General features: G+C 41.6%; 1 protein-coding gene across 1 annotated transcript in view; it reads left to right on the top strand.

The window, feature by feature from the left end:
• The window catches only part of CUBN (cubilin), a 321,538-nt gene that overhangs the window by 266,515 nt on the left and 43,440 nt on the right, over positions 1-11,583 (top strand). The window contains exons 55-56 of the mRNA XM_019508344.1: positions 2,200-2,356; positions 5,326-5,475. Of these exons, the coding sequence (XP_019363889.1) occupies positions 2,200-2,356; positions 5,326-5,475 (307 nt within the window). The remainder of the gene's footprint in view (positions 1-2,199; positions 2,357-5,325; positions 5,476-11,583) is intronic.

The raw sequence follows: 11,583 nt of genomic DNA on the forward strand, positions 1-11,583 counted from the left end.
TACTTCACGGTAAGGGTGGCCAGAGCCTGGAATAGGCTGCTGAGAGAGGTGCTGCTCTCACCTTCCCTGGAGATCTTTATGAGGAGACTGGACAGGCACCTAGCTGGGGTCTTATGACCCCTGCCACCCCGAGTGCTCCTTCCTGCCCATGGGAGGGGGTCAGACTAGATGATTTGTCTAGGTCCCTTCTGACTTATGATTCTATGTGTTCACCAGAGTGCCCCAAGGGATGACAAGGTTGAATGGTTATAAACTACTGCAAGACCATTTCAGGCTGGATATAAGGAAGAATTTCTTCACTGTCTGAGCTGCCGTGGTCTGACATAGCCTGCCATCAGAGGTGGTTCAAGCACCCACATTGAACGCTTTCAAGAGAAATTTGGATGATTATCTTGCTGGGATCCTATGACGCCAGCTGACTTCCTGCCCATGGAGCAGGGGGCTGGACTCAATGATCTTCTGAAGTCCCTTCCAGCCGTAATGTCTATGTAATCTATAAAATATGAAACCTTCCTTTACAAAAAAACAAAAAAAATATACAATGGGAAAAGCCATTTAAATTCATTTAAATCCATTCACCAATCCTGAAGATCTGTATAATTATCAAAAAAATAGCCCTTCACTGTGGCCCAAGCTAGACACCCAAAACTGAAGAACTCAAAATCACTAGGGACAAGCTTTTGAAATGTTTGGCCAGAATGTGCATTACTTATACTAATCACTTAAGGATCCCATACAGCAGACATCTATACACATAAGTAAAATTACACACGCCAACATATTGCTGGGATCAGGCAGTACCTAGTAGGGGAGTGTGAAATAGGCTGTATTCAATTCAAATTAAGGCCGAATCAGGGACAGTGATTCGATTAGTTGATTCAGATCACTGCCCGTTATTCGATTCTGCCAAATCCAAATCTGAAGATTTGATGCTGGTTTAGAGAATCAGCAATTCAGTCTTAGACACAGCTTTAAATGTTTTTTCTACAAACCTCAAGGTACCAGTGCAGCTAGCGAACACTACAATGCTGGGGCGGATGGAGCATCATTCTGGTCCACAGTGGACCAGAAGTACATTCAGCACGCTGGGCCCCTCCCCTGTGTCCCCCTGGCTCAGCAATCCATACCCAGGAGGCACCAGTTGCTCCCTGGTGGACCCGTAAGTGGACAGGAAGTGCTTCTGGTCCATTTCTGGGTCTGCTGCCGAGCGTGCTGGGGAGTTCCCCGTGCTTCTGTAGTACGCTTCATCTGCCCCAGCATTGCAGCATTCACGAGCCGCCTGGAACCTTAAGTTATGTTAGAAAAAACATGTAAAACTGTGTCAATGTCCAATCACAGAATCTTTCCAAATCGATTCAGAGGGTTCCAATTCGATTCAGAGAGATTAAAGGGTCTCCTGATTCAATTTGGATTCGGAGATTTAGCCACCGAATCAGGCTGAATCTCCGAATCGAATCAGGGACTAAAGCTTCGCACAGCCCTAGTACCTAGCTACCTGTCTTCTAAGCCAGCTGTTTGAATAACCATTACAGTTTTATAGGGCTGTTCTGTATTTGTTTTATCTTGACACTGTTTTAGCTTGTAAAACAGATTTTAATAGAGTATTATTCATTTTCCTTATATTTTGCTTAGAAAAGTGGTAAGCAAACACATTGATTGGAAAATATTAGACAATTAAAAATAAAATCTTCTTACTTCACCATATAGTTTTTGAAACCTGAAGCAAACAACATTTGGTTAATATCTTTGAGTAAAAGTCCTGATTTAAGAATGAACTTAATCATCTGCATGACTTCAAGGATTTACCTATTTGTTTAGCTCCAAGCTTATGTTAAAATTTCATTTACTTAAATGGGATTTAAGTATGTGCTTAAAGTTAAGCAAATATTTAGGTTCCTGTCTGAATAAGGTTGGAGTTAAGTACCAGCTTAACATTAAACATATATGCAGTTTCCTGAACTGAGACTTAAACTAACCTTAAAATGAATACCAGTACATTTGGTTTGCATATATTTATAGCTCAATGCACAGAAATAAAATAGGGGTAAGAATTAATACATCTCAGCTGAATTCACTTCCATCCTTATCATTTTTGGTACTTTTTGGGGAACTAATTTTCCTTGGGGAACTGTTGCAAATGTAATTATTACATTGACTGCATTTAAAAATACTAAATTATTTCCATTTTGGGTCTGTCAGGTGTGGAGAGGAAATAATGAAGAGGAAGCATCTTTGCTAGCCACAGGATGTGGAAGTTCAGCTCCTGGCTCTGTTATTGCTCCTAGCAATGTTATAACTACAGTGTTTCAATCTCAAGACGCTCCTGGGCATGGTTTCTCTGCATCTTTCATAAGCAGTAAGTGACATTAAAGTGAAATATAGCAGAGACCTCTTTAGATTAACAGCAAACAGCCATCTTAACTGGCTGCCATCTTTGGACCTCAGTTCAACATGACTCTCAAGCATGTGCCAAACCTTAAGGCCCTGGGTAGTCTTACTGAACTCAGTGGAAGTACTAAATGCTTGAATTTGGCGGATGCTAAAGAACCATGTTGAATTAGGGCACCAATGATGGCTTTAGTTTGTTGTTTTGTGGTAAAAAAGGAAGACCTTGGTTCTGAAGTATTCATTTCTTTTTAACAAAACTGTTTGGAAGAGAGGGCTCTAGAATTCTCAAGGAATGAAAAAAGTATCCTTTCTGCATTTGACAGTTTAACCTGTCTTTATTATCTTCTGCAAAATATGTTTAACTTCTTTTTCTAAGTACAGAATTGCTCTTGCTGCTCTCTTGGTAATGTATTCAATGCTCTGTGTCTGAATTGCTTTTGACAGACTTAACTGAATTCTTTCAACAACTGACTCATCTTTTGTTTTGCCTTATTTCACACTGGCTCACGAGTGGCCATTTTCACATGTCCTCTCTATTCCCTTATTTCAGGGAGGTTAAGGCCCACTGAACACACAAACGTTATTGTCTTGACAAAAATATTTTTTAGTGTGCTGCCAAAGCAAATCCAGTTTCCCTTCCCCGCAGTCAGATTAAGAATAGCAGGAAAATGCATATTAAGGCTCTTAAAATAACACTTACCAAGCACATAGAAATCCTTAATCGCAGTAGATTTTACAAAATCTAACTGACACTGATATCTATCAATGACTTTGTGGTGCAGTTATTGTCATTCATCTGACACAGGGCTAGATTCTTCTTCTCCTGGAGTCAATAGCAAAACCATAAGAGAAGGCAATGGCATTCATGTTACCATGTTGTATGCATATTTCATAATGTGGCACCCATGCATTCATGTGAATTTGTATCAAAGAGGTTGCAGTTATGCACTTTAAGTCAGTGAATTTTAACATGCTCACAGCCAGAAAAAGTCTTTAGAGAAGCAAGGTCATGGGGCCCAAATAAATTATTAGTGACACCTACTCCTTTAAAATAAGCAACAGCACTATATGCTTTAGAAATATTTAATTCTAAACCTTACCAGTCCCTTATCTGTGAAGGATCAGTGTCTCATTGTGTTGGATAATGTTCTGGCAAATAACAAGGAGGCAGTGCGCGCATCTGAGAAGTTTACTGCGGAGTTGACTAATTGGCTACACAGTAAAATGTTGCCATCTACACGTGTGGTGCTATTAGGTCAGAATAAACTAATTAACTCCATCATAGGATAGTACTGCCAGACACAAGTTCTAACCTATGGCACAGTTATTTACTCTGCCACAATGCATGTGCAGATACTGATGCAGCTAGCTGGGGCATGAGGGTGCCTCAGTGCGGGGGGCTACCTGCTGGCTAGCCCCACACTGAAGCACCCTCATTCCCCTGCCAGCCCCTCCACGGAACAGTTTGCTGAGCCAGCTTCACTGAGTCCTCTGCCAGCTGGGACTGTTCTGCACTGGCTCAATGTGCTGCAGTCCCAAATACATGTGCAAGCACAGTGCCTGGGAGCAATAAACTCCAGCGTGAACTGTGCCACAGTTTATTCAGCAGCCTTAATTGCATGTGTAGATGCACCCAGTGTCTACATTTGACCATATAGGGCACTTGTATATGTGACAGGGTTTTAGTCCTTAGGATTGCAGTCTATGCTCCCTCAATTGAAACAGTGAGTTTTTAATTGAAACAGCGGGTTTGATTTTTCCATCACTGTATATATCAGGGGTGGGCAAAATGCAGCCCGGGGGCCAGATGTGACTTACCAGGCCATTCTATCTGGCCTATGGGGCACCTAAAAAATTTAGAAAATTAATAGTTATCTGCCCCAGCTGCCTGTCATGCGGCCCTTGATGGCTTGCCAAAACTCAGTAAGCAGCCCTCCGCCCAAAATAATTGCCCGCCCCTGGTATATTTGTTATTGTCCTGGTGGCCACAGGTGCCAGCTGAAGGCAGAAGCGGTGAGGGGCCCAATCCCTTTTTCTTTTTTTTTATTTCCCCAGTGGAGCCTGCCCACCTCTCCCACGGCCAGGGGTCTTATTCTGTGCCATTAATCTGTCAGCTTTCCTCCCATCTGTGAGAGAAGTAGGCAGGCTTTGCAGAAAAAAAGGATCAGAATCCTCGCCACTTCTGCCTTCAGCAAGCTCCTCCTGCCACCTCCCTGCACTGTCCCAGGGGCAAACCTGCCTATTCCCAGGTGGCCTCAGGTGCCGTGATGGCCACAGGAGCCTGCTGAAGGCAGAAGCAGTGAGAGGCCTGATCTGTTTTTTCTGTGGAGCCTGCCTGCCACTTCTGCAGCCAGGGGGCAAGCTGACTAATGGCTGCAATGTTCCAAGTTGCAACACCGCAAACTGAACTACATCCTAATGTAGTTTAGTTTACAACAAGTCAAACTCAGTTAAAACCACAGAATTTGCGTACGTGTAATGTGTGATGCCATTAAGCCACACAAAGGGAAGTTTTCATCATGGGTACGTCATGATATCATCACATGTACAAGTACCCATACAATCTTGCTGTAAGGCATAATGCAACATGTGTACTGTTTTAAGCTAAGAATGGATTTTCAGAGGCATTCGGGTGCTCATTTCTCACTGAAATTCAAGTAGATATGAGTGCCTAACTCCCTTATACTCCCTTGAAAATCCTAGAATGTGTGTCTCATGTTTGCCATAGAAATTACTATTACACCCATCTAGGGACTACTGTTGCTGAATGTAAGTACTTCTATTCCCTCTTGCCTTGTCAGGGATTTATTTTAGAGGGAAAAGGCCCTTGCATCCATTTTCCCCCCAGTTTCCTATTTTGTCCATCTTAAAACAAACAAAACATGAATTTTGTCACTCAGTCTAACCCTGCATTTGCTTGCTTGTGTCTATTTCCAGGGTGTGGAGTAAATTTCACTGGCCTTACAGGTCGCATTGTTTCTCCCAACTACCCCAGCCAGTATGACAACAACTTGAATTGCAATTACATCATTGATGTGAGCCCACAGTCATTTGTTATCCTACAGTTTGAGACTTTTCATTTGGAATGTAAGTGTTTGCTTCTTTTTACATCTCCCACATAGTCTATTCTGGAAGGGTAAAACAAGTCTCATTTCTTGAAAAATAATTATTGAAATTCTGTACCATGTTTTGCAAAGCAGTTACAGGCAAACATGAGCTAATTTGGAAAAATGACCATGTAGAACTTTGCCAGATGACAGAAATCTTGCAGAAATTGGGGAAGGGAGCATCAGCAGTTTGGGGGTTTGCTCCCAGTTTTGCCACTGACTTTCTTGTAACTTTGACCAAATCATTTATTTTTTTTTTGCACTTCCACCTCCTCAGTCTGTAAAATGAATATAATCGTACCTACATATTGCACAAAGATATAGTAACATCTAATTAATGTTTGTAAACTACTTTGCAATCTTTGGGGCAAGGACAGAGTTGATAGTGTTTGTTAATTAACAAGTGTCTGGTAGATTTTGCACACTGCCAGAATTTAGCCAGGCAAGAAATATCTAGGGTTAAATTCTGCTCCTCTAGAAGTCAGTGAATGACCTCCCACTGACTTCAATATGGCCAGGATTTCACCCAAGGAGTTGTGTCGTGGAACAGCTGATTCTGGATTGTCCAGTTTACTTTGGTAGCATTCTTAAAAAGGATGATTTGAATAATCTGCTTTCTGATGAATTGCTGCCTTGGCCAGCAATAAAAATAGGAGATTAATATTTTTTAAAAATCGGAATTATTTTGTATTTCCAAAACATAATTCTGGTCTAACTTTGAGTTTGGTACAAATCTGTGATTCAGCCATGACTTTACCTAAAAGAATTTGGTCATCCCACCAGAAACTTAATTTAGTGCTTTGTGAATTAAAGAAGAGAGCAAGCCAAAATAGAAACAATACAAATGGAACAATTTGGAATGAAAAGCTAATCTTTGTCATCTTGAACAAAATATTAAAATACAAGGCAAAACAAATAATGGCCATATTTGTATAAGATAATATTAATACATTTTTAGTGAAATATTCATGTTCTAAATTTCCTTAAATAATAATTTGCCTTTATGGTGTAGGAAGGCTTAAGTGAAATTAAAAAAACAATTCTATTTAAAAATGTTATTAGGTTTTTTTTTTTATATTAATAGCCATTCAGAAGATGTTATGCACTTGGAACATCTGTTTACAAAGACTGAGGAAAAAGATATAATATAGGCCTGTCATCAGTATTTACATTATCCTATCATCAGTATTTACACAGGTCACTTAACTGCAGCTCTGGTTTGTTCCTCTATTGTTGTAGTCCTCTTCATTGTATACAAACACAAAGTTCTTAATCATCTGGAACACAAGAAATTGGAATATTAGCAAGAAAGGATCTTATTGTACAAGAAGCCTGACAACCACTGGAAGTTGCTTAAAATGTGGGGTTTTTTTGTGTAATAGCAGATGAAAATTGAATTGGTTTAAATTTAAAATGGAAAAGATGATTCTGAGTTCAGTCTTGCAAGTTATTAAGCACCTGCTAAAATGTGTACTTGAGTAGTCCTTGAGAACCTCTTCATTCACAAAGTTAATTGTGTGCCTAAGATTTTTCAGGATCAGATCTTCAGTCTGTTTTTCCAAAGTCATGTTACAATTAGGTCCAGCATGAGCATTTTTAGTTAAATTGAAACCAAGTGAGTTTGCTTCTGTGAGCTAATACAGGTATATTTGGCTTATTGGACTAAGCAAATCAATATGTCTTATTGCTAACTATGAGTTTTGGCTAGATTCCTTTTCTCTCTTCTGGCAAAAGAATGTTTCTTTGTGTGAGAGCAGATATGGTTACAGAGCCTTGGTTTTATTCTTGTCTGATCTGCGGAGACTATATATTATTTTGTATTTCCTTCTATTACTCATCACGTTTTGCTAGTTTATTTTATGTAGCATCAAGCAGATGGGTTCTTCAGGCATTTGATTACTTAGTCTGAAGGACACAGATAAATATTTCTCTCCTCCTTTCACACTTTAGTCTGTAGGTCTGGGCGACTTTAAAATATTAAAACTGGCAAGAATCCTCCCTGCTCACCCCCTTCCCTGTTTACAGAATTATCTAAGGTGTCTATGCAGGTCCATCCCCTTATTTCCAATCTTTATTCAAATAGACCCTATTTTTAAGTATATGTCCTTAATGGCAGCATTTGATAACGTCTTATTAGAGTGCTAAAACACTTAAGTTCTCTCCAAGTAAAAGGGAGTCTTTTGTGGAATACTGAGTACATGAATATTTTGCTTTGTACATGAATACATGTACAATCATTTTGTAAAACATTTACTGTATGGTTTTAGAAGATGTATTTCTTTTCCAAGCCGAAACATGCCAGCCTAAGTAATTATTGTTGTCTTTTTTTTCTTTGCTTTTTTTTAAACTTGAAGCCATAATTTTGCAATATGGCACAAGATTGCCATCCATTTTGGAATCTTCTGTCTGTTTTCTCAACTGTTTCCAAGCAAGTCAGAAAATAGATGCATTTTGCAATAAATTATTTTGAAAGAAGAGAACTTGTAAAGACTTTTGTAATCACTTACTTTCGAAATAGTCCCTTCTGCAAGTTCATGTTGGTTAATATACAATAGGAGTAGATATCAGTATAATGCCTTTGTTACTTTATTATTTTTATTAACATACAATCTAGGAACCCTAGTCATGGACCAGAAACTTATTGTGCTTGGAGTTATACAAACAGAACAAGACAATTCTTGTCCCAATGATCTTACTATTTAAGTATAAGTAAGTTGCATAGGATATAAGTAATATACAAGTATAAGATGTACAGAGACAGACAGAGGAATACTAGAAAATAGTGAGATGATATTGGTTGGTATAGGTGCACCAAAAGCCAGATGCTCAAGTGTGTTGGAGCAGCCATTAGAACAAAGAAGGAATTGGAATAAGGATAATGAAACTTAGAATATGCTTTCTTCTCCCCAAGCATCAGGGATAGCTTGGTAAAAAGCACAAACGGGATTATTTGAAATGGGCAATGGAGATTGCCACCATGGACCAACAGAAGATAGGAGTCAGCATTTCAGTACTGAGAGACACTGATAAGGAGAAGTAATTCTCCCACCCTATTCTGTACAAGTGAAACCTTTACTGGGAGGACTGTGTCCAGCTTGGGCTACTATACTTTGCATACATGAGCAGATTGGAAAGAGCCTGGAGGAAAGCAGCAAACATTATTACAGCTCTGGAAGACTTGACATATGTGGAGAGCTTCAAAGAACTGGGATTATTTAGTCTGAAAGGCTATTGATCATGATCTTCAAATGCAAAAAGAGTTGTTATATTGAAGATCATGATCAACTATTCCCTGTGTCCACAGGGGGCACAACAACAACATTTAGACTTGATATTAGAAAGAACTTTCGGAGTATGAAGGGTGTTAAACATTGGCAACAGATTACCTAGGGAGGCTGTGGAATTTCCATCATTGGAAGTCCTTAAATTCAGATTAAACAGATACTTGGCTGGGATGGTTTAGACAGGGGTGATTGTGCCCTTAACAGGAGACTAGACTTAAATGCCCTTCTGAGATCCCACCCAACCCTATTTTTCTCTGATTCTACAATTGGCTGTGAGGGACCATGGAAACAGGCAAACAATGAGTCAAAGTAGTAGACTAGGAAAATGATCTTTGCAGCAGCATTTTGAGTGGATATCATGGAATCATAGAATCGGAAGGGACCTAGACAGATCATCTAGTCCGAACCCCTGCCATGGGCAGGAAGGAGCACTCGGGGTGGCAGGGGTCATAAGACCCCAGCCAGGTGCCTGTCCAGTCTCCCCTTGAAGATCTCCAGGGAAGGTGAGAGCACCACCTCTCTGGGAAGCCTATTCCAGGCTCTGGCCACCCTTACAGTGAAGTAGTTCTTCCTAATATCTAACCTAAACCTATCCTCCCTCAGCTTGTGGCCATTGTTCCTGGTGACTCCAAGGGGGGCCCTGGTGAACAGACTTTCCCCAAGTCTCTGCTGGTGGCCCCTGATAAGGTTGTAGGCAGCCACAAGATCCCCCCTCAGTCTCCTCTTCTGGAGACTGAAGAGATTCAGGTCCCTCAGCCTCTCCTCATAGGGCTGGCCACGGAGGCCCTCAACCATACGAGTGGCCTCCTCTGGACCCTCTCCAGGTTCTCCATGTCCTTCTTGAAGTGCGGCGCCCAGAACTGGACACAGTACTCCAGCTGCGGCCTGACCAGCGCCGCATAGAGGGGGAGCAAGACCTCTCTGGACCTGTTAGTGATGCCCCTGTTGATGCATGACAGGGTGCGGTTGGCTCTGCCTATTGCTTCATCGCATTGGCGACTCATATTCATCCTGGAGTCAATCCTGACTCCAAGATCCCTCTCTGCCTCTGTGCTGCTGAGAGGGTCAGCCCCTAACCTATAACCATAATGCTGGTTCCCTCTCCCCAGGTGCAGCACCCTGCACTTGTCCTTGTTGAACCGCATCCTGTTCAGATCCGCCCACTTCTCTAACCTATCCAGGTCTGCCTGGATGCGGTCCCTGCCTGTCGGTGTATTCACTTTACCCCACAGCTTGGTGTCATCAGTGCTCTTCACACCCTCGTCCAGGTCGCTAATGAAGATGTTGAACAGCACCGGCCCAAGGACCGAGCCCTGGGGGACTCCACTGCCCACACGCTCCCAGGTCAACATTGACCCATCCACTACCATTGCCCTTGCCAACTACTACTTCATGTCCCATCTCCCTTTCACCTCTATACTCCGTGTCTATAGTCTATAATATATCTCCTTGATACTGTCTACAGTTGATTTTTGGAGTTCCTTTCCTCCAGTTCCATCCCAGGCTCTCTCCAGTTTACTGTCTGTCCCTCCACTGAAGCAGTTCTTGCTTAAATCCAGTGGTCCCCTTCTTAGTCATATTTCAGAACTCATACTCCACTCTCATTCTTCTTGACTTGACAGCCACCTTCAACACAATTGACCATGCTCTTCTTGTCTCTGGTGTTGAACTTGTAGCTTCCATATCTCTCTTTTCTCCTGGTTCTCCTCTTACTTCTCTAATCATTCCTTCTGCATGTAATTCATAAGATCCCTCCCATCCCTCTTTCAACTTTTTGGGGGGATCAACAGGGCATTATTCTCAGTCCCATTTTATCTCCATATATCTAATCTCTTACATTTTCTCATGTGAAAACCTAAATTCAATTGGTGTTTTTATGCTAATGACTCACAAATCTACGTATGGTCTACACCTGTCTAAACTGTTGCCCACTCTCTCTCACACCTCTACATAGATGTCTAGCTGTCAACTCAAACTCAAGAGCACTAAAGTAGAGCTCTTTATTTTTCTTTCCAGATCCTCCATATCACTTCCTTTATTGATCACTGAGAACAAAACACCATCTTCAGTCTACCACTTGGTTCTATAAACTGGACCTGCTCATCTTTGTCTCAGACTTCCTTGTAGTTTCTCACATACAGGTTATATTCAAATCTTGCAGACTGTTTCTCATACATTTTCTAAGATATGGCTTTTCCTAATAATTAAAACTTTTGTCCAGGTTATCATCATCTAAAGCACTGGTTACTGAAATATTCTTTTCTGTGGACTTGAAAGAAATGTTCTGGTTCATGGGATGAAACTTTTGACTGGGCAGTAGACATAGAGGGCTATAGGTTGTTTAGAAGAGATAGGAAGGGGGGAAAAAGGTGGGGGGTTGCGCTCTATGTTAGGGAACAGTATACCAGTTCTACTTTCCAAATGGGAACAGAGGAAGGCTTAACTGAGACCCTTGTGGGTCAAGCTCCAAGGAGGGCGGGGGGAGAGGGATCTGGTGGTAGGGGTTTACTACAGGCCACCACATCAGGAGGAAGAGCTGGATCTGGAATTCTCCAGGCAGCTGGGGGAGGCCGTGCATGCAAAGGATGTTGTGGTCATGGGTGATATGAATTACCCTGACATCAACTGGGAGGAGCAGTCAGCCAGGTCTAGCCACTCACGAAGGTTCCTGACGTGCATACAGGACCTACACCTTGTGCAGGAGGTACTCATCCCCACTAGGGGAAACGCCATACTGGATCTGGTGTTAGCCTCTGGGGATGACCTGGTGGGGAATGTGCTAGTACAAGGGAGGCTAGGGGACA

Source organism: Gavialis gangeticus, unplaced genomic scaffold (genome assembly GCF_001723915.1).
Source record: "Gavialis gangeticus isolate Ggan-Ray unplaced genomic scaffold, GavGan_comp1, whole genome shotgun sequence".
Lineage (NCBI taxonomy): Eukaryota > Metazoa > Chordata > Crocodylia > Gavialidae > Gavialis > Gavialis gangeticus.